The sequence below is a fragment of the Dasypus novemcinctus genome, chromosome 2 (assembly GCF_030445035.2).
Source record: "Dasypus novemcinctus isolate mDasNov1 chromosome 2, mDasNov1.1.hap2, whole genome shotgun sequence".
Taxonomy (NCBI): domain Eukaryota; kingdom Metazoa; phylum Chordata; class Mammalia; order Cingulata; family Dasypodidae; genus Dasypus; species Dasypus novemcinctus.
The window spans coordinates 11139848-11163527 of NC_080674.1; the positions used below are offsets into that span (position 1 = coordinate 11139848).

The 23680-nt window shown below is 41.7% G+C and overlaps 1 protein-coding gene across 6 annotated transcripts in view; it reads right to left on the bottom strand.

Annotated features, from left to right (window-relative positions):
• CTNND2 (catenin delta 2) overlaps window positions 1-23680 on the bottom strand; it is a 1007180-nt gene that overhangs the window by 176389 nt on the left and 807111 nt on the right. For all 6 annotated transcript variants that reach the window (XM_058306950.2, XM_058306943.2, XM_058306942.2 and 3 more), the window contains one exon: window positions 213-396. In XM_058306950.2, the coding sequence (XP_058162933.1) occupies window positions 213-396 (184 nt within the window). The remainder of the gene's footprint in view (window positions 1-212; window positions 397-23680) is intronic.

The window sequence follows — 23680 nt, forward strand, 5'->3', positions numbered from 1 at the left end:
ACCAGGAGGAGGCGCTAATTGCATAGGCTGACCAGGAGGAGGAGCTAATCCCAGGCCTGACCAGGAGGAGGCGCTCATTGCACAGGCCTGACCAGGAGGAGAGGCTAACTGCACAGGAATGACCAGGAAGAGATGCTAATCACACAGGCCTGACCGGCAGGAGGCGCTAATCCCAGGCCTGACCAGGAGGAGGCGCTAAGCGCAGGACTGACCTCAGGCACCCAGTGGCGTTGCGCAGCACCTGTGACGAATGCAGCTGTATTTTCCGGTCATCCTGCAGCGGCGAGTTTTCCCAGCCGGAGTGGGGGATTATCACTGCGTTGGTCAGCACTGCCAGGGCATCCTGGATAATTGGCATTTTGAGCGCATCGCAAGACGAGAGGTTCCAAAGGACTCCTGCAAGACACACACACAAAGAGCTTGTTGGCGGCCTCGGCGTTTGCTCATCTCAAGACCGTTTTCCCTTTTGGAATTAGCAAAACTGGCAGGAACGTCTGAGATGGTGCGGCCGTGCCCCAGAGGGCGCCTCAGGGCTGTGGCGTCTGTGGGAACCCACTAAGGGGTGCTGTGGACATCTGACAGTGGGCGAGGACCTGGGGTCCGATTCCTTCCACCTCTGCAAGCCTGGGAGAGCTGACTGAACTGAGGACACCAGCCGGGCTTCCTGCATTACCGACCCAATGGGCGCAAGTGCCCAAGCTCTCACCAGGACCAAAGAGAGGAGAGAGGCACTTGGAAGGGAACATCTTTCTTTTATCCCCAAACTCCGTGTGCACACATGGTCTATCTGATTCCACATTAAATCAGCCACTATGGGGTAGGACCTTAGGAGAAGCCAGGCCCAGGCCTGAGAACAAACAGCTCAACTAGAAATTCAACATGCACTGCGATTTGTGAGGGTCTGCTCGGCTTTTCTTTGAAAGCAATTGAGGACTGATAAAATGTTCTTCCTTAAATAGGGACAAAGGGAGGAGTGGGGAGTGGAAGGCATGCCTGAGATGGACAGAGAAGAAGAATAATTAATGTAGGCAGAACAAAAGCTAAATCTTCAGGACAGATGGGTTGTTTGAAGCTTTTAAATATTTTTTCAAGGAGAACTTTAAAACTGAACAAACTTTAGAAAAGGTATTGCATCTACAGGATATCATGATTTGAAAACACTTTTAAATAATTACTCAAATCAGTATACATAGAGGTAAAAGAAACAGAATAGTACACTATTTTTCTATGAAAGAAAGATGTATACTCTCTCAGGACAAATCTAGATAGATACCAGCACTGCAGCAGTCAGGAATGAAATATTGCAGTTGTCTTTAGATACACAATGTCCAGCTTATATGTTTAGCTAGCTTTCAAAGTTTTAAGCAGATGAGATATTTTTCTTCGACTATGCTATGACTAGAATAAACAGCACATACTTCTGAAATCTGTCTTATTACTGTCATGGCATCACACTTGCTGAACTATCAAAGTCTTAATAATACCAATCTAAAAAATTGCTAGTATTTGACTAAATAATGACTAAAAAAGGGATCAACAATTTTAAGTCAGTTCTATGAAGATATGATTGTAGAGACAAACTCTTCCAACTGTCTCTAGAAATAACATATATTAGAATTTTATTTTCACAAATGCAAAGGAACAAAATATTTTGGGGGCCCAGCCAGTATCAGTCAGTCCTTTAGGGCAGGGGTGGGCCAAGGATCAATTGGCCTGTTTTCAGTAAATAAAGTTTTATTGGAACACAGCCATGGCCATTCATTTACATAATGATAATAGCTGAGTTGGCCCTACAGTGGTAGAGTTAACTATTGGTGATGGAGACACACACATACAGCTCACATCTAGCCCTTTACAGAGAAAGTTTGATGACCCCCATTTTAGTGCTGTGACCATTTTTTATACACCTTTGTGTGTATTTCTGTATTGCCTTTAATATCCTAAACTATGTATATAAAGAAAGCTCAAAAGTACACAGAAACAATGTAAACTTTAATCCATGCTAACTGGCAATGCTCTAAATTGTGTTCATCAATTGCAATGAATGTACCTCACTAATGAAGGATGTTGTTAATGTGGGAAAACGTGGGCGGTGTGGGGAGCGGGGCATACGGGAATCCCCCATATTTTTTATGTGACATTTGTATAACCTAAGTATCTTTAAAAATGAAAAAAATAAAAAAAAATAGTATACAGAAGATGCTGCAAAATACATTCTGATTTAACCAAACTGAAGTACTAGGAATATGATATATATATATTTTCGTTGCTTGAAATTTTAAAAATGAAGTTGTTTATTTATCCTATTAAAAAAAGTTGTACTACATTTTGGATAATCTGAATAAACAACATGATTACCTACATCCTTTCTCAGTCTTGCAAAAAATTATTTTTATAGAAAAATAATGGCATTTTCCATTTTAAAATGCACATTAAAAAAAAAATCCTGAAGCAATATTTAGGATAATGTTTAAGAATATCATGTTTATGTTTTTGAGCCTGGACTCCTACATATATAATATGAGTATACAGAAACAAAACATGAATTCTTTCATTTCCAAATTATGATCAGAAAATACTTATACATGAAAATTGAGGCATGTAAATATTTTAAGAACTGCGTGGTATGTTTTGCTATAAAATCCATTTCTTCTAAAAACTAAATTTGTAGGAGAGTAACTTTTCCATTTTTACCTGCAATGACTTTAAAATGAGCTAAAGGCATCCCATGAAAATAAGCAAAATTTGGAGTGTCTTATAAGGAACAAAAAAGACGTAGGGGGAGGAAGGGGGAAAATCAAAGAGAATGCTTAAGTTAGTATCTCGTAAGAAGTGATAGGATGAAAAAAAAAAAGATGATCCAAGATGCCTCTTTGCTGAATCTTCTCTCTTCTACCCTTCTCATTAATGCATTAATTAGTGTAACCTAATTCTGAGTCCTGCATGGACAGTCATTTCTTAGCTCCCATCCATTGCCTCTTCAGGCTGGTCACATCTGTGATCCACATTCCAATTAATTTATCACTCATCTCTCTATGACCCATATCTATGAGCCTTCTGTCTTAATTTAAATCTGCAATTCACAAGTGCTTCCTGCATTTATCAGAACCACAGTGAATCTCTGATCAGGGCCAATTTAGCACCTGTGTTTGTATGAAGACTTAGCATACCGGTGGATATGTCTGGCAGGAATCAAAAGTGCAAAACACTTCCATTCTGCTACACATACACACACACGCTCTCCTCCACTCTCTCTCCCAGACCCACCAGTTCTGGCCAAAGAAGAGAGAGATTAGCGGAAGAAACTGGTCATAGCTAGGCATCCTCCAAAAAAACAGAAAGCAGGTGTTTTGCACAAACTTCTCCTCATTCCCTGCTCTCTTTCTTCTGTGGTGGTTTAATTTATGTGCACATATTCACTGACAGCCTCTTTAAAAGATGGAATATAATCCTCCACCCCAGGAGTGAGCATTGGATGCTGTGGCAGTTTGAAATTATTTTATGAATCCCCAAAAGAGAAATATCACGTTTGTAAACGAACCTATTCCTCTGAGTGTGATACCCTGTTATTGCATTAAATTCAGCTGCGGGGCCTGTGATCACCTGGGGGCTTTTGAATGGACCCTGTCAGGGAGGCTGACTCAGACGGAGTCTCTGCCACCTGCTGGGGCTGATGTAACTGGAAACATAGAGACTCAGACAGAAGCAGGAGAATGATGCCACCATGTTTGATTCTGCCAGGTAGGAGAGAGGGACTACAGGGTCAAACAAACATGAAGCCACAAGAGGCTGGGCCCAGGGGCAGCTCAAGAGGAGATGGTGAGACCCAAGGGGAAGGCTGAGACCTGGCAGAGATTGGCGGAGATCGGCGGCCACCTTGCTTCACCACGTGACAACACGCCGGGTCCACAGAAGGTGACTTTGTGAGAAGGCATCTCTGATGGTGCCTCGGTTTGGACTTTTCACAGCCTTGGAGCTGTAAGCTTTTAGCCCAAATAAACCCCCTTTATAAAAGCCACCCCATTTCTGGTACTTGGCATCAGCACCCCTTTGGCAAACTAAACCAGATGGAGTGACTCGTGTATGACAGATAAATCTTGGCAAAAGGGGCTGTGAGTGGCTTCAGTGACTTGGCCTCCGGGTGCCATGCCTCTCTCCATGCATCCACTTTTGGATGGCTCGTGTGGAGGGAAACCGGACGCCCTGTCCTGAGGACCCTTCAGCAGCCCCATGGGGAGGTTTACGCGGTGAGGAACTGGGACTGCAGCCAAGAGCAGATGACTGAGCCATTCTGGAAGGGGATGCTCCAGCCCAGTCCTGACATCGGGTGAGTTCAACCTCACTATGCCAGGACCACCTAGCCTGGCCGACTCTGAAATCTGACTACTCAACATGATAGGAGATAGAGGTTTGCTGTTTTGAACTGCTACATTTTGGGGTAATTTGTTATGCAGCCATAGATAGCTAATATACCTTTGTTCCCCTCTCTGACAGTTTGAAGCAGGGTGAACCCAGAAGACGTCCTTAGAGCTAATCCATTTCTGTGCCTGCAAACCTACCATAGGTAGGTAGGTTTACCCTGGGGAAGGGCCTCTGATTAGACTGCATGACCCAAGATGGATCTTAATCCTCTTACTGGGGTCCTTTATAAACAGAGGAATAAAACAGAGAGAAGTCTCCAGAAGTTAATGAGCAGCCTGAAACTGAAGGCGAAGAGGCCGGGGGAGACAGGAGGGACGAGTGGACGCCGCCCTGTGCCTGACGGCCACCGAGGTAGCAGGGAGAGAAGGCACCTCCTGATGGCGCTTTGCTTGGGACACTTCCATGGCCTCAGAACTGCAGGCTTTCAACCTAATAGATGCCCATTGTAAAGGCCCCCCCCCATTCCTGGTTTATGCTCCCAGAGGACTAAAACACCTTCCCATCCTTCTTTTGCCCTCCACCCGCCCTCCCCTTCCACTTTGTCCACTGCGATTCTTTCTTGTCCTCCTGCCTTGGACAACACTTTTCCCATGACCGCCCTTGTTCTCACCTCGACCCATCCTTTCTCTTACTCCCTCCAGCTCCTCTCTCCTCTTATGAAATGCCATCGTAAGGGTTCAAAAGACCAGGAAGCTCAGCCAGACTTTGTAACTAAATTTAAAATACGTTTAAATTTAGGTTGCAAGTGATATTTAATTTCTAACAATGTTATTCTTCGTGTCTCCAATATACGAAATGGCTAAACCCGTTCTTCAATCTGGTATAAATCTATATTAGTTGATTGCTGCTGTAACGCACTGGCACAAACTCTGTGGCTGGAGGCAACACACAGGTGTTCTCTGACAGTCGGAGGTCAGAGTCTAAACTGAGTTCGCTCTGGAGGGTCTAGGAAAGAATCCATTTCCTTGGCTTTCCACGCGTCCAGAGGCCACCGCATTCCTTGGCTCTTGGCCCCGTATGGCCCTGAGCTCTGCTTCCATCATCACGTCTTCTCTGTGAACCCTCCTCCCTCTGTCATAGAAGGGCACTTGTGATGACACTTGGGGCCACTGGATCATGCAGGTGAGTCTCCCCATCTCGAGGTCCTTAACTTAATCACATCTCAAAGTCCCTTTTACCACTGGAGGGAGCATTCCCAGCTTCCGGGAATGAGGACATGCACATCCCGGGGGAGTCTTCCACTAACCCCCTTTAAAATATTCTATTTGCTTAGAAAAAAATGGAACCTTCCTGTTGGAGCTTCTTGATTAGGCCCTTCCGTAACTCTCTAAGTTCATCTTGAATCAGGTTCTTTGATCCCTTCACTTACTCACTCAGTAAATATTAAGGACCTTCTATATGCTGGAATCTTTTCTGACACACACTGGATACATCAGTGAACAAAACAGAATAAATCCTGCCCTGATGGAACTTCCCTTAGGATGAATCTACTTATTTTTAAAATCATGCCACATTGGCCTTATTTCACCTCCTTGAACCCACAACCTCGTTGGAGCCTCAGATCCCTTGGACTGGCTGCTGCCACATTCTGGAACATTCTTCCCTGCCTTTTCCATTGTGGACCCTTCTTGCCATTCTCATGTCGGCTTCACTGTGCTAACTGCAGAGGGCCTTTTCTGGATCACCAAGCACTCAGTCTAAACACCTCTCCAGACACTTGCCGTCATATCTTGTTTTAATTTTCAGGGTAGACCTTATCACAAACTAATATTTCCCATGCTTTTTAATTACTTGTTTATTTTCTATCATTCTCTCACTGTCCACCCCAACCCATGGTCCTGAACATGAATGAAGGGACCCTGCCATTCAGAATACTCTCTGACACCCATTAGGTACTCACCAAACAGGTGCAAAAGAAATAGAATAATGAATTACCTGATGAGGAAAGTCCTATGGAATGCCACGTGTTCCAAGCACCAAACATTCTTTAAGCGTTAGATAATGAAGTAATGATTTGAAAGAATAAAATAGCAGTTGCAAGAAGTAATGTTACAAATCTAAATGAGAAAACACAAAAGCTTTGTAAATAGGACTTTTTACCTTGAATCTAAAGAAAGTCTACTTTCAGCCAGTAAGAAAAATTTATATCACTAATAAACATTAATTGATTTAGCATTGGAAGGCTTAACTCCGGTAATACATTTGGGCAATTTTCTTATATTATCTCCCTGATAATTCTAAATCAGTCAAAATTTCAATTTGTAGAAAAACTGTGGAATAAGCTAAGGTCATGTTGGTATTCAGTATCTAGAAGAGAAGAAGCTACCTTTCATTCTTCTCAGAAGGTAAAATGAAAATGGTTGATTATTTTTGTCAATGGTCACTAACAAATTTTAATTTACCTGATTAAAAAATGTATAATTTCTTTCAGATTATAATCAGTAATATAATTTTTAAAGCACCTTTCTTTTAATTAGATGAATTCAATAGCTCTCCTTTACCGGTGTAAAATTATTGCTATCCCCAACATAATTTTGACAGTAGCTTTAGGTGAGAAGACTTTTAAATAACTAATAATATATTCTAAATATATTTAAAATACAGTTTGTTTCAGACATAGGATAGCTCTTTTCCTTGAGACTATCCATATTCATAAGCAGTAATTGGTTTATTAAAATTTCTTTAATAAAATCTTAATTCCTTTCATTGATCCCTTACTTTGTTTTAGTAGAGGGTAATTATGGTTTCTCTTTCCTGAAAGAGCTGAAGACTATCTTGAAAAAAATATAGATTAAAAAGAGTATTTTAATAATAGCAAGGCTTAAATTATGATAAGATCCAACATTTCCTTGTGGCTAGGAAAATCTTTGTTTCATACCTCTCATTTCCTTTCAGGTTTTGGTTACAATATTTAGACCTAACAGGCAATGTCCTCACATGCTGGGTGAGGTTCATACCAAAGGCCAGAGTTAAAGTGGGCTTAATTTATTTTCAATAAATGTTAATCAACTAATTAAAAATTAATCTACTTACAAAGGTTGATGTCAAATAAATCTATCGTTTTCCTTATTCTGGCAGAGATTGTTTGTGTACCCAGGAAAAGGAAAGAAGGAGAGAAGAATGGGGGCAAAAAGTTTATCTTCAAAAAAGGTCCAGGGTGGACCTGGTAGGGTGAGGGTTGGGTGGGGAGGAGGGGATGCCACTGCTAGTTCCTCCCTCCCCACCCATGTATGCCTTGAGCCATGGGTGGTGGAGGGGGCTGAGAAAAACCTGGAGGCTCGGGCAACCACGAGGTCACGTTGTACTGTGTGTGCATGCCTGTTTGTGCTTCTAAGTATCTATCTGAATGCACATAAACACTCCCTGCGAGGGGTCAGTGGCCAACAGGCCCCTGCGAGGTAATGAGTCCCAAGGTTAATTCTGTGGATTGGGTTTGTCTTCGGAAGGAAGGCCCTCCCGGTGGTACGTGTGCTGTGCCTCCAAAGATTCCCATACCGCTCCTACTTTATGCTTTTTAAAAGTAAAGGCATTTATTTAAAAATAATGTGTTAAAATGATTTTTAAAAATATTTTGAAACTAAGGTAAAATTTTCCCAAATGTTATTATAATCATAAGATAGTGCTTTAGGTCAAAACTCAGGTTTTCTTTCTCGAGTTCCAATGGTTGGGTGGGCAGAACAAATGCCTGCTGAGCTCTTGTTAATATTCCAGGAGCGAAAACGGCAGTGATCGTGGGGGTGAGGTGAAGGGAAGCCTTGGAGAATTTCAACTCCCTGAATCAGTCTAAAGTGAAAGTCTTACAGAGCTTGAAAGAGCAAAAGCAGGCATCTGATAAAGGTTACACTACAGCTTTAATTTTCCGATTGAGCTATGAACGTTCTTTCAGTTTTAACTCTGCAATCTCACTCCTGTAGTTCATAGCTTGTAGCGGTGCACAGTTGCTTATTAATGAAAACTGTCTTTAGTCACAAAGCAAATCTCTATTTTCCACTCCCTGGCAAGTTCCTGTTTTCTGCTCCCTAACAAGCCCCTGTTTTTCTTCTCTCTCTTATCTAAAACCTAATAAAATATACACCCAAGGGAGAAACCTGAGACCAAGGACCCTCAAAGGAGCACAATTAAAGTGGGCACACCAACTTTGGAGTTTGTGCTCCTGAGTGTGATAGAGTTGGACTCAGATGTGACCTTTCTACACATGCCTCTTCTGTCACTTTTACTGGACCTGTAGTTGGTGCTGAGGTTGGTATATACCCAGGAGACCTGAATCTCTGGACTGTCCATGTGACAGCCAGGCCCTGAGCCTCAGCAGACTTGCCACTCCTACCCTCTGGTTTATTGGATTTACCCCGGCCAGCGAGCAGGGAGGTGAAGCTCAACCACCACACCAGGGAGCCAAGAGTGCCTACAACTGCAAGCAGGAGAACTGCATCCATCAGCCATGTGGGATCTAAGCCCCCTTTTGCTATAGAGGTGGAGTGGACATCACCATCCCAGGATCCATAGGATGGAGGAATAGAGTATGGATTAGAGTGGACTTATTGATACTCTATTCTGGAACTATTGTGATTAGTAATGGAATAAATTGTAGCATTGATGTGGAGAGAGTGGCCACGGTAGCTGCTGAGGGTAGGGAGAGGGAAGAAGAGATATGAGTGGGGCATTTTCAGGACTTGGAGTTATCCTGGGTGGTACTGCTGGGACAGGTGCTGGACATTGTATATCCTGCCATGGCCTGCTGGGTGGACTGGGGGAGAGTATAGACTACAATGTAAACCATTATCCATGTGGTGCAGCAGTGCTCCAAAATGTATTCACCAAATGCAGTAAATGTGCCACAATGATGAAAGAGGTTGTTAATGTGGGAGGAGTGGGGTGAGGGGGGTGGAGGGTATATGGGAACCTCTTATATTTTTTGAATATAATATTTTAAAAAAATAGAGAGGAAAAAAAATAAAGTGGGCACAAACAGCAGCCCTAAGCTCAGCCCGTCCCCCTCCTCTGATGCCCACTCTGCAGACCCCAGTTTGCAGGTGGACTCAGCCAGTGGCCTCCCCGTCCCCACCTCTCTCTGTCTAATTCTCATAAAAACCCTTGCCTCCTTTTTTTTGGGAGGCAGGTTTGAGACTTCATCTCCTGGCTGCCGCTGGCTTAATAAACCCTTTCCCTTGTGTGATCAGTCTAGCTGTGGACTTCAAGTCTCTGTGCCGGATAAAGACCCGGAGACCCGCAGGGTTCCCCTTTAAGATGGTGATGAGATGAAGGGCTGTTGGGGCTGATAAATGGGAGGCGGAGAGGTGGGATGAGAAAGGAGAAGAACTGGATTGTCAGAGTCAATAACCGTAAAATTTCTCCTCCTCCTGCCTTGTGAGGCTTCTGGTCCCAAACCAAAATTATTTTAAAAATAATCCTGTATACCTAAATGCTTATAATTAAGGAAACTTTTTCTTCCTTATTTTCAAAATATGAATAGAATTTGGATAACCCCAGAATAGTTTAATGGTGAATTTTTCTTTTTTACATTTAAATATTAATCATATCTTTGCTATTATACACAAGGCAAATACTGGCTTAAGTCGGTTAATCTACCTAGCTTCCCAAGAGACGTTTAAGTTCCTGAAGTTCTTAGATAACTTTGCTACAAGATAGAGCCATCACTATTGAGGTGCTGTCTTGTTCTAAAGCTAAGCAGATACCAAACAAGACTCTGATATTCAAATTTCAGCACTAGAAGCATACACTAAAATGTAGACCAAGCTGGTATAAATCAGTATAAGCAAGACATCTAAACTCACCTAAATTTTTGATTAGTAGTTTTAAAAATTATCTTCAGCCTTGTTTTCAGAGACAAAATTAATTTAATTTTAGATTATTGAATTTTACTCGCAAAAGACTATAAGATTAACTTGACTAACTTTTTTGAAAAAAGGACCGGTATGTCTATAATCTCTCCTTCAATTAAATTGGGGTACACATAGCCTAATTAATTTAGAACCCCTCTATTAAATGTTTAAGAATTCCTCTATTAAGTGTTTGCAAGAAAGGAATACTAGGCCAGTTCTAGTCATGGAAAACAATGCTTGCCTCCAACTGGGGACAAGGCAATGCCTCTATCATACAAGAAGGGAGAAGCTCTTTCCATGTTAATTATTATTATTATTATTAGCAATTGTACTTGAAAATAATTTAGATGTCAAAGTCTGTTGGTAGGCAGAAGTGTAAGTCATGGCTTCATCTTTGATCAGAGCATTTTATACATGAATTTAACTACTGAATTCTCTAGTTTTCAATGCCCAGGAGATCAACAGTGAGGAATATAAAATTAGGTTTGCTTGAAACTATAGCCTTCCTAAATGTCCTTGGGTATGCCAGCACTTTGAAAAAGTGGCACCAAAGTACCCAGGCTGAGTTTTACAATCTCTGGAAGCTGACCCTGGACCTCTTCTCCTAATAGTTACTGCAGTTAAATATTATGCTCCCTTTATCTGACAATTTTTGTAATCTTATATGTGCTAATAAAAATGATTTCTTAATACTCTGGTTCTGTTTTTCCGGTAGTTTCATGTTCCACCCCAATATGGCATATATTAAATATAGAAACATAAGTTTGCCCCTTTCATAAATGCTATGATTGAGAAACAGAGAACGAGATTGAGAGAATAACAATGACAATCAAAGAAAACACTCCTACTCTTTGATGATTTTTGGAAGTGTGAGAGTGGAAACCAACTGGTTCCAGACATACTTTCCTATCCCTATGTTAGACAATCCTGAGACTACCCACAAACAATCTGGCTGCCACTCCAGGAAATACCTGATTCTGGAAGAGGAGACTGTGAGCTAACTAAACAGCTTGTTTACCAAGAGTTTGCTCATCAAAACATATTTCCACCATGGCATCACTGTGCCCACCAGTCCAAAGCTATTGCATTATAAACTGCCCATACCCCATTGTTCCCTGTCTTGCAATATCCACTTTAAAGTCATCCAATCAAGAACCTATGGCTTTATAAGTAACTTGCCCTAATTCTCCCTTTCTGAGACACTCTGAAGACTTTTTCCTGAGAGTGTTCGCCATTACTTAAGTCTAGTCAACTTAGTATGCTTGATCAACAGGTTTTGCTAGTTGTCTTTGGGGAGCCTACAGTCAACAAATCATATAAATGGCAGAGAAAGGGAATGGATGTTAAACTTTACCTTTGGTAAAGACTGAGCCTGGAAAATCCCCAACCTGCAGGGAATTTATAACCATCAATTCAGTGCCTTATCTGTGAGTAAGACAATCGGACAGAAGCTATTTGCTCTTCTACCAGGTACTGCACTGCCTTCAAATATAGGCGTAACAAAAAGCCAACGCAAACTTGGACTGACTAGGCTCCAGACTGCCAGCCTAATCTCTCTGTCCTGGCGTGTGGAGACCAACAGGAATTTTAGACCCTTATACAATGGTCTGGATGACTATCACTGTGGGGATTTCTTTTTTATGCAGTTAGTACACAGACCTCATTCCTCTAGTTGGAGACAACATAAAGACTCAAACAGAATTGTGGGAACATTCTTTGCTAAAACTCCCTGGAAAGAGGAGAGTTGGGGACACTTGTCTATGCTGGAGCCATTTTAAAGAACACCCACAGCTCTCAAGAAAAACAGACATGACGAAGACATGTGATAGAGTTGAGGAACAATTGGAATGAGGCTGGGGTTTTAATTTCAGAGCTTATATGATCAGGATTAAAGAGTTTAGCTTTTAGAAGACTCTTAATAGGTGTTTACTGAATGGATGATTAATTAAATGAATGAATGAAGTTGTTTGTTTAGGCTGATGTTAAAGTGTGAAGGAGAGCTCAAATTATGACAGGACCCAGCAGAGCTCAGTGTCCAAAAGAAGATCACATTGAAATAAAATACAGAAAGACCCAAAATATCTTACAGTTTTGCGTTCTATGTGCCAGGCTCTTTGCTAAGCAACTTTTATGTATCCAGTCAGGTAACCCTTCAACCAACACCATTGTAGAGATGAGAACACTTGAGATACAGAGGAGTCACTTGTCCAGGCCATTCAGTTAGAAGGTGATAAAGAAAGTCAGATATAATTTTGACCATGAAGCATTGAACAATTAGACAAATGTCATGCACCTAAGTTTGCTACTTGAAATTGATGTGGTTTGCAATCCTTTGAAGCAGAATACATGAACTCAGGAGAATGTTCTGCTTTTCATCTTTTGCCAGTTTCTTTTTTAGCCTTAGGTCATGTAGCTTGAGAAATTTCAAGAAGTCATTTGAACTTGTACAATGAATAACCTTCAGTTTTGAAACAACTTTTACAAATAATTTTCCTTGCAAACATTTAATTCTACTGGCTTCTACTAAAAGACACAGCTACAATCATCTATGGAAAATATTGTACTAATAACAAAAAAAAGAGATAAAGTTTTTATTAACCATATGAAAACTTCATCCAGATTTGGAATACCCATTTTTAAAAAAGGTTAACAATTTGAAAACTAAATCCTTTCCCTATCACACTATGCCAATTTAAAAACTAGATCCTATTTTCAGTTAAGTCATAATTGTTTGATACTAATGCTCCATAAAATCCTATCAATGATAATCAAAAGCTCTCTTTTATTGAGCCATTACCATGTCAAATGTACTATTTTATTAAATCCATACCATGAAATAGGTATTGCTATTGGTATAGATTTGCAACTACAGGTAAAAGAGGTTTCAAATATCTCCCAAGGACAGGTAACAAACATCCAAGGCAGAGCATGATACGAACACAAGATCTCACATGCCATATTATCTTGCCCCATAGAGACACTCTGTTCAGAAGCTGGTTTTTCATGGTAAATATAAGAGTGGATCAGAAAATTAGGACTCAACTATAATCTCTGCTGATCACTCTCAAATTTGTATTTCTGAATTTTGCTTTCCTAACTCCAAATTTGAACATTTCTTCTTTTTTTTTTTAAATTTTTTAATTCATTTTTTAAAAAATATTACATTCAAAAAATATGAGGTTCCATTCAACCCCACTGCCCCCACCCCACCACTCTCCCCACAGCAACACTCTCTCCCATCATCATGACACATCCATTGCATTTGGTAAGTATATCTCTGGGCATTGCTGCACCTCATGGTCAATGGTCCACATCATAGCCCATACTTTCCCACGTTCCATTCAGTGGGCCCTGGGGGGATCTACAATGTCCGGTAATTGTCCCTGAAGCATTTATTCTTGCACATTTTTCTCCAAATATATGTTCTTCCTCTCCATATTCCCCATGCTGACTTGGGGAAATGTCTATTTCCTTGTGCCATTTACTATGGTTTTAATTTCTCAGTAGGTATCTTGTGAGTGTCTATCAAAACCAGATATTGCTAGACACTCTAGGGAAGAGACAATAAATTAAGTAGGCAGAATTTCTCACTTGGGAAGACGGAAATATCACTTGCCAAATGAAAAATGAAACTGATACTAGTGGTACTGTATGAAAAATCCCATCATCTTTCACAGCTAATGTGCCCTAAGAAGTGAGGTAACAAAAGGTCACATGGGAGGGGATCACAGAGGCTTTATGGGAGTTGGGTTGACCATTGAGTGGTGCTCAGAATTAGCCAGAGACGGGGAGAGAGGCAGGCAGGTGTCCAGGAAGAGAGAGCAAAGGTGTGCAGAAATAAAGGGATATTGGATGAGAGTCTATGGGCCCAATTGTAGAGTAGATCCCACTAAAATGCTAATTGGTTAAAAATATCATTTTTCACAACTCAAAAGGATACTCAGCATTTGGATAATCATAATCTCATGCTAAAATAGCATTTCTCATCTTATTCTCCATGGAAAACTTAAGGCAAACACCTAGGCAAAGACTCCATCCCTGGAAATTCTGATGTAATAAGTAGTCTGGGTGGGCCCTGCCATCTACGTTTTTTAAATGAATAGCTACAGTAAAGAACCACTGGGGTTAAAACTTATTATATCTTATGCCTGGTGAAGATAACTGAGGTCATCCACATCAGTTTCATCCACTGTGAGCCCTTTCTGATGAACAGAAAATGCAAGTTATGACAAAAGGATTAGAGAGTTTCAGAATTTAAGATCCTTGGGCCTTAACGTCTTCATGACCAAGCGACTTCAGTCCTTCATTTTTCGGTTCATTCATTTGATTGTTCATCCATTCAGTAAAACTGGAAATTCTTTGTTTTGCAGAACTGTTTCAAGCTTTTGAGTGAGCCCGCAACCTAAGAGTTCAATTCCACAAACCCTTGGCGATTTTGGCACTGTCCTTGTGCCAGCTGGGGAGAGTGATGAGAAAGGACAGAGGCGGTATTCAGTCTCAAGGAATCTTAGTGGGGGAGAGAGACAAAAAACAGAACAAGAAGCCCAAGAGGTGGATAATTACAGAGGCGGAGAACCCCTGGGAAGAGGCGCCAAGGAGATGAAGTCCAGTGTTCTCAGGGCAGGGCTTCTGCGGAAGGAGGCGTCCCAGACTCCTAGAGGAGAGGCCCGAAGGGACCAATCTTGTGAAAATCGGGGAAAGCATTTCCTTGGGAAAATAAAGAGAAGACCCCTGGGTTTAGACTGTGCTCAAGGAAGGGTGGCAGCCCCTCCCCGGGAGCTCCCTCCCTCTGGTGCCTTTACTGTCTTGCTCCTTTGCAACCTCCTGCAGAACCGCCTGGCTCCCTTGCCCTCAGCTTCCAGGTGGGCTCAGCCAATGGGAGGAACTGGCAGAGGTAAGAGCTCAGCTCCCACGCACCCTCTCCTCAGTCCTGTGAGTGGGCGGTGGGGCAGAGACCTCTGGGACCACAGCGCCCCTCCCCACAGTCGCAATCTCCCTGGCTCTGGAAATCCCCTGGCTTCCTTGGCCCATGCAGCAGCAACAGCTCCTCTTGTGGCTGGTCACGAGGTGCTTCATTACCCTGGGTGAGCCCCTTAGCCCAGCCCCACCTGGAGAAATGTCCTTCTTTCAATCCGCTCCAGAAACCCAGCTAAGAGTGCCTTCTGTGACCTGTTGGGACCTTGAAGAGAGCAGGTGAGCAGGAGGCACATCCTAAAGGGCTTTGTCGCCATGAAGAGAAGTTTTAGTTCTACCCTTAGGTGTAGTAGGACTTCAGGAAGCAGGGAACGATCATGATTGGTTTCTGGTTCTGTTTGTTTTCATAAAGTTTCATTCCTTCCTGCTGCGTCTATGGCAACTAAAAAAAGTGAAGTGCAAGATAAATTCTCAACTGGTCACTCAATTAGGAGGGTAAATTTTTAAAAAATCTATTTTTAACAGAGGTGAAACTGAGACCACATGTAATTAACCATTTTAAACTGTGTGGTTCAGGGGCATTTAGTACAGTCACATTGTGGTGCACCCATCACCTCTATCTAGTTCCAAAACACTTTCACCACCCTCAATAATACAGGAGGTCTGTAAAAGCACCACTCCAAAGGGAGTCAACAGAGAATGAGGCAGAGAACTGGGGGTCCAGCCAGGAGGCTACTTCAGCAACCCCAGGGAGAAATGGTGATTCAGCAGTAAAACTGGTTGGACAGGCAGATGGACTGGTATGGGGATGCAGGGACTTTGAGCAACAAAGGTGAAGAAGGCAGGGGAGACAGATTTGTTGGGAACTCATAGGTTCCCCTTTTTGGAGGTGTCAAGTGTGAGATGCCGATTAGACAGCCAAAGGAGGTATCAACAGGCAGCCAGATATAGTGGCTGGGAGCAGAGCACTAGAAAAGTAAATTTAGAGTCCTCGTCCTTTATGTGGCATTTGTGGATGAAGTCACAGAAATAGAGCTCAGAAAACAACAGGAAGCCTGGGACTGCTCCCCAGCCTGCCTACATTTTGAGTCTTATGGCAAAGTAAATTTGGCATAAAAAAGAAAAACACTGTGGTAGGTTGAATTACATATCCCCGCCCCTCAAAAAAAGCAAACAAAACGAAACAAGCTCGTAATCTTAATCCACTCCTGTGGGTGGGGACCTGTTGTACACAGAACCTTTTGAAGCTGTTATTTTTAGTTAAGGTGTGGCCCACTGAATGAGGTGGGGGCTTAATTTTTTATTGGAGCTTTGTCTTCACATGGAGGAGAAGTTGGAAGTCAATGGGAGCCAGAAGAAAAAAGAGAGGACATCACCCGGTGACAGGAAAGCCAAGGAATGCAAGGATGGTTGTCCAACCAGAATGCTGCCAACCCAGAGAGGAAGCATTGAGTCAATAACTTGCTGTTGCTAAGCCAACCTACTGTGTGGTGTTTGCCATAGCAGCCAGGAAACTGTGAAAGTACCACAGAAACTTCTAGTTGTACAACCTAAGTTGTTGACCTTGAGGAACATCCCTTCCTTTGCATCTCATAGGACACCTTCCTATTTTAGATACTGAGAATTTTTTTTCCACATCACAGGTATCTGAAAGTTCAAGTTCTGTTTTTATTAAGTGCACTCATGAAAGACCGAGGAGCAGTTCACATTTAAAAGCACCTGTTTTAGGACCATCCATGGGTTAATTGAGGACAAATGAAAGTGAGTTATCCAGTTGAACATTACAGCATGTATTCAGTGACTATAAGCAGAACAAATGACACGAGGGATAAAAATCACTCATTTCCAGCATTTCCCAAATCAAAGCAGGAATGACATGACCAGAGTGTGGCAAGGCAGGCATAATAGCGGAACCTCTGTCGTGAGTGGAATGTAAAGTGTAATATAATTCTCAGAAAACAATTTAGAAAGTGATGATCTGCTTATTTAAATGCTAGGTGACATTCAGCATTATTCCTTCAGGTAAAATTACAGAATTGGTAAAGTGACTTTTAGACATATTGTTGAATATGCTTGAACACATGTAATGCACTTATCTGCTATACTAACCCTCAGGTTAGTATAAAACTACAGTCTTTCCTGAGTCATTATTCCAAAACATTGGGATTTCTGTGCTCCATCTACTTCAAACCAAATTATAGAATGTTTGTTTTTTCTGATATTAGCAATTTCTCCATATATGGATAAAATAAATTTCCCTTCCCATTATAATTGTTAACAAACTTTAAATTCACAAAAAGGAGATATTTTATATCTATTTTAGATTTTCTGAGACAATAGTTCTATTTTTCTCCGTTTGTAAAATTAACACTTCAACCTTAAAATACTCAAATTATTTTAAAAAGTGCCAAGAACAAAATAATAAAATTCTACCTTGAAATCATCAGTTTTGGGGGAATATTCCTTTATACATCTCTCTATGCTTATCATACATTCACATATTCTACTCTACAGAAATAGAATCGCAGCACACATGCTGTTTAACTTTTTGCACTCAATATATGCCATGGAAGCATTCTGATATCAAGTAATATCCACCCACGTTTGAATTTTTAATGCTTGAATGTGTTCTATTTGATGGACTGTTCTTATCCACTCACTTTTGATGGACAGTTTGGTTGTTTCTGATTTTTTTTTTTGCTGGCATTGCAATTATGTGTTTAAGATTGCTTTCACTGTTTTTCATATAGTTAGTAGTTCAATGTGCTTTGAGGATTTTTATCATTAACTCCTTAATACAGATTCCTAAAACTTGAATTGCTGGGTAAAGAATCTGAGCATTTTAAATATTGAGGCACACTGTCAAAATGCTCTTCAGAAAGATGATGCCTATTACCCTTTCACCCACAGTGACGCTATGCTGCCCGTTGCCAACGCTGCAGGTTAACAATCCTTTCCAGCTTTGAGAATCCAGTAGGCACACAAGGCATCACCTTCCCATTGGCATTCCTTTTAATTAAATTTCATTTTTATGAGCACATTGGGTGCTTCCATTTATTTTTTTTCTGAAATGCCACTTGATGTCTTTCGTTATTCTATTTCCCAATTGGGTCATGCATGGGAAAAACACATAAATAAAGCACTAAATGTTGCAGAGTTCTGGAGACACTGAAGAATGAGTTATGGAGAAGGGATCAGAAGTGGTGTTGATGCCCAGGATCATTTATTTTTCCTTCTAATTTGTGTGTGTGTTTGTGTGACTGTTAGTCGACTGACACCTATATTTCACTTTTAATGTCTTACTTTGATTTATTTGTTTGCCATAATCAACCCTCCTTTTCATTGCTCTCCACTGACATGATTCTTCTACCTTGTGTCCCAGCAGAGCAGGCTTAAATAATGTTAAACAGGATGTGTAAAAGGCCTTTGGGAACCTGTAGCCAACAGACATAGACATTGTTGACAATGAACATTAACATTTACACACCCATGTCTTTCCAGTGACAAATTCTCTTCTCTGTGGTCAGGGTCTAAGAGCATGATGCTCTGGCCATCCATTAAGTACATCAATTGTATTGCATTTGTAGGTTGAGGATGGGCACATTGGCAGGGGTTGAAGAGTAGGATGAATTCCCACAGGGAATGATCAGTAGATTGATCTATCTAGTACTTACTACCTTTCTCTCCACACCACCGCAATCTGTGCAACCCAGTTTCCCTACCCCAGCTTGGAATCACAGGCTCCTCACAGTCCAGTAGAGTCCTGATGGGACTCTAGTGCCATGATGCTGATTTATCATTTCTAGCTTCAGATACCACAATGATCTCCTAACTGTTCTCACCACTTCTGTTTATCTCAAGGTAGGCTATTTATTTCAATCTGTCATGTCATTGCTGTCAGAGTAATTTTCCTACCGTGAAGTAGATATTCATGTCACTGCCCTACTCAGCAGCCATCTGTTTGCCCCATCATCTACAGATTTAACAACAAATGACATAATAGATGGCATCCTAAAGACCAAGTTGGTAGGATGTGCTGATGTTTTTATACATGTTTATTATATAAACTCTTAATAAAAGTAAGGGTAATCATATAAAATTATAACCTCTCTTCTGGGGGCTGAGCTAATGAAGTCCAAGTACATAACATCCTGTGATTGAATGTTATAAATAGATGGAGTCTATAACATCTGCAAAGATGGATGAGCACTATATCCATTAGCTAGCCTCAGCAAATCCCAGTGTAGTTGGCGAGGACTAAATAAATTGAAGTTCAGTCTCCAAGAAGAGAGTGGGGTGTGGATATTATGTGTTTCTGACTCAAGAGAAATCCTTGTGTATTGTGTCATAACTATCCATTTTTTTTGGTGCTGCCTCAGCATCCATCTTCCTTTGGCTAAACCACTTGCCTCAACACTGCCCTTCGGCCTCGCTAATAAGCAGTGTTCCACTCTTGGGGCCTGGGCTCACCAGAGTTCAAACCCGTATCTCTGGCCACTACCCATACCACCTACACCACCCACACACCTCACCTAGAACCTACGTGTGGTCCCAGATGATAAGCTCACTGTCTTTACCGCCCTCAGAGCCCCGGCCCCTTTCCCTTTTCACACCTGTTTGCTTTAAAGTAACCAATCTTTGAAATCTGCGGGAAACCTACTAACCTCCACCCTGGACCACAAAGAAGGCAGGAGCCTACGGGTCCCTCTGGCACTGCCTGTATACTCTCCACCTGCTGGTTGAGCCCCAAGTCAATTGTGCTTCCCATAGACCACTCAAGCAGCCTTCTCTCTCTGGGGTCTGTAAGTAACAAACTCTTTTCTCATGCATCATGGCCTCAGTTTCCCACTGTGTCGCACCTGATGTCCACCCAAATCCAAATTTAAAATACGACTTAACTAGAAACATTTTCTTTCTAGATGTCTAGATAGGGAAACTAATGTTCAATTATAAGCTTCAAGATTCCTATCAAGCGCCCCCCCCCCCCCATCTACAGTATGGTGATATCTAACACTGTCTATAGTCAGTGTTTTTTTGTTTTGTTTTGTTTTCTGTTAAAAAAATTAATGAAAAAACAATTCTTGGTCTATATAAAAATCTAAGTAACTACTCATATGAGACCCCAGAGTTCCTTAACACAGAAAAATTGAAAACTTATGTACACATTTATGTAAGATATATGTACTTTAAATTATTAAAAGCACTCCTTACCTACCATCTTTTGGAAAGTAAAAGAATATTTAGAAGAAGTGATACTTTGAGTGGCACCATTTCTTTTGGTATTGTTCAGAGCGATGAGATCTAAAAATATACTCTCATTAAACTCATGGAATTAACTGTTAGATGGAGATGTTGATACCATCCATTTGGATGCCAGAATGTATCTTCTAGAACAACTGCTTTGATCCTTGATATTGAATCACTGTTTATGGAAATAATTAGCAGTGCCAATTATTTCTTCAGGGGAATTATGGTTTGCAATGATAAAATCACATCATCAGATGAAAAAAGATCCTCAATTTTGTGATGGGAAAGCCTGTTTCAATTTAATTTTAAACTATACCATGTTGTTTAGCTACTGGTATAGTGGTGGTGGTAGCTAGCTGTGATAGTAATGGAGGTGGAAGAGCTAAAGAAGAAAAATGCCAGCCTAGATTTCAAGCTGATTTTATATTGTTTGAGAAGGAGCTGAGTTCTTACATGACCCTTCTGATTCTTGCAATGGTTATAATATTCTCTATAGAAGTATTAATACACTATACCAAGACAACTCACACAGCAAGTTCTCTCTATTAAATCAAAGACAATGAATATGAACAAGTCTACCACCGTTTCAAGTTTTTTTCTCAATAAGTTAAAAGAACCTAAGAGTGGTTAGTAGCTGAGGATTAGTTTTGAGACCTAGACCTGCAGCCTTTTAGGGGAACACTGGAATAATTTTCAACAAATCAATGGCGCTTATTGAGCTCCTAGTGTGTGCTTCATTGAGCATCAAGGATACAAAGATGACTATGAACAGTTCCTGCCCTTGAGGAGATTACAGCTTAAAGTCCATGATGGAGAGAGAAATGATATTAGATATCTGCACTACAACACAATTGGTAAATCTATCAAATGATTAGTGGTGGGGTGATGAAGGATGACTTATGCCTTGTAATGGGAAAATGCTACCAACAAAATTAAGGGAAGGGCAGTTGAAGAACCTGGAATATTTGTGAAAAGGGAAGTCAGAAGAGCTTAGTGGTATTTTACTCTTTTTAAAAGTATACATAAAATTGTAAATTTATGGTAATAAATTTTGTTATTAAAAATAAGTAGAGGGATCACAACATTCAATCATTTCAAGTCAGAAAAGAATGTAATGATTGTTCTCAACTTAGTGTACAAGGAAGACAAATACAGTACGTTTGTGTTGGTTAATTCCACATGCCAAATTGGCTGGATTATGGTGTCCAGTAGTTTAGCCAAGTGAGGGTATTTTGTGATGGACAGTCAGCTGGTTGCATCTGTGACTGATTACATTTATAATCAACAAAGGAGAGTGCCTTCAGCAATGAGAGGAGTTTCCTCATCCAATCAACTGGGGGTCTTAAATCAAGCACTGAGGATTTCAGCAGTCAGGAAGAATTTCTTTCTCTAATTCAGCCAGCCAGGTTCTCCTGGGGAGTTCACTGTCACCCTTATCAAGTTTCCAACATGTTGCCTGCCCCCTGCAATTCAGACGTGCCAGTCACTGCAGTTGCAGGAGCCAATTTCTATAATAAATAATTTAATATTTATATATATGTAAATATATTTTTTACCTATAAAACCACAATAGCTCATAGCTAGAAAATTCTTATTTAAAATCACCCTAATGAGATAACTTAACTCTTCTATTTTGCAAAAATTTGTTATGGAGATGGTATGTTTAGTGATGAACAATTTTTTATAATTTTATTAAATTTTATCAATTTCAGATGGCCACCTTCTCTTGAATGGGCACATTTCAAGATAAATCACATAGACCATTTTTTAAAAAGATAAAACAGAACATTACTGTATTACCTAAACAAAGTTACCATTTAAAATACGGACTATGCATTTACTAAAATATACTTATTGACAACCTTATGTTGAAGACTTCAATAACTCTCAGAATAGGTAACCCTGTATACCCAACATTATTAAAAACATGTAATTGATTCGGGAGCTATTACTTGCTGAAAACATTTATTTGTATTCTAAAATGATTCTGTTTGAAAAAGGAAGCACTTCTGGCTTGGGACCTGTGACGTCAGCCTTTCCGCATTTCCTCCTCGTCCTGACGTGGGGCTAATGGCGTTGGCACAGTTCACGTCCCTGGGCATAAAGAACCAAGGGCTTTGCTCTTGGAGGAAGCAACTCGCAGCGCTGACCCCCACAAGGGAAGGCTGCGCCTAGGGCTCTATTCCTGTAACTAGCAAAGAAAGCAAGGTCATGTGGGCTTAAATGTAATACATTTATTTCAGCAGGAGAATTCTAGGTTAATATTTAAAGCATCAACGAGAAAGATCATTGTGGTGGGAGGATGCCATGGGCTGAACTGTGTCCCCCCAGAAGACGTGCCCAGGTTCCTAATCCCCAGTCTCGCAGACATGATCCTACTTGGAAATAGTACATTTGATGATGCTACGAGGTAAGATGAGGCCCAACTGGATGAGGGCGGGTCCTAATCCGATATGACCTTATAGACACAGAACGAGAAGACGGCCGTGGGACGGAAGCAGAGACGGATCGAGGGCAATCCACGATGCCAGGGGTGGCCAGCGAGCCACCGCTCGCGCCCTGCGGACCTGAGAGGGAGCAGGGCCCTGCGGACACCTTGCCTCAGCCGTCCAGGCTCCAGGCACAAACACCATACATTTGTTTTTGCCAGCCTCCCTGTTCATGGCCCTTGGCTTTGGCAGCCCTGGGAAACTGAGGCAGCTGAGAATGTGCTTCTCAAGGAGGCGAAGCTCATGGGCCTCACGTGTTGTGGGAGCTGAGGTGATGCTTGCAAGGGGACAGGCTGGCCTGTGACCGTCCCTGGTCCCCAGGGCAGGAGGGAGGGCCAGAGCGGCCTCCCCTCCAGCTGGAAAGGGGCTGGCAACGCTGCTCCCTTCTCCCCTTCTGCCCCAGGACGCAGCTGGGCCCCGCTCTCTCGGTCCCGCTACGGCACAGCGGATGTGAGAACGCGGTGTGGCTCTTCAGGTGATGGAACTGAAGGCTGGGCAGGTAGGACACGCACAGCCAACTCCCAGAAAGGACACCCGGGCAGCAGGGACGCCAGCTCCAACAGGCGCCGAGGTCTGCCCACTGCTGGGGCCCAGCAGGACCGTGCCCTCCCGGCAACCTGGAGACATGGGCCTCAGAAGTCCTGGGGGTGAACCCAAGTCCTGTGGGGACCTGAACTAACGGAACAGTGACTGACAGGTGGGGCAGGAAATCCTCTCGGGGAAAAACGAGAAGCAGGGCTCCCAAGCTGGACGCATAATGGAGTCTTT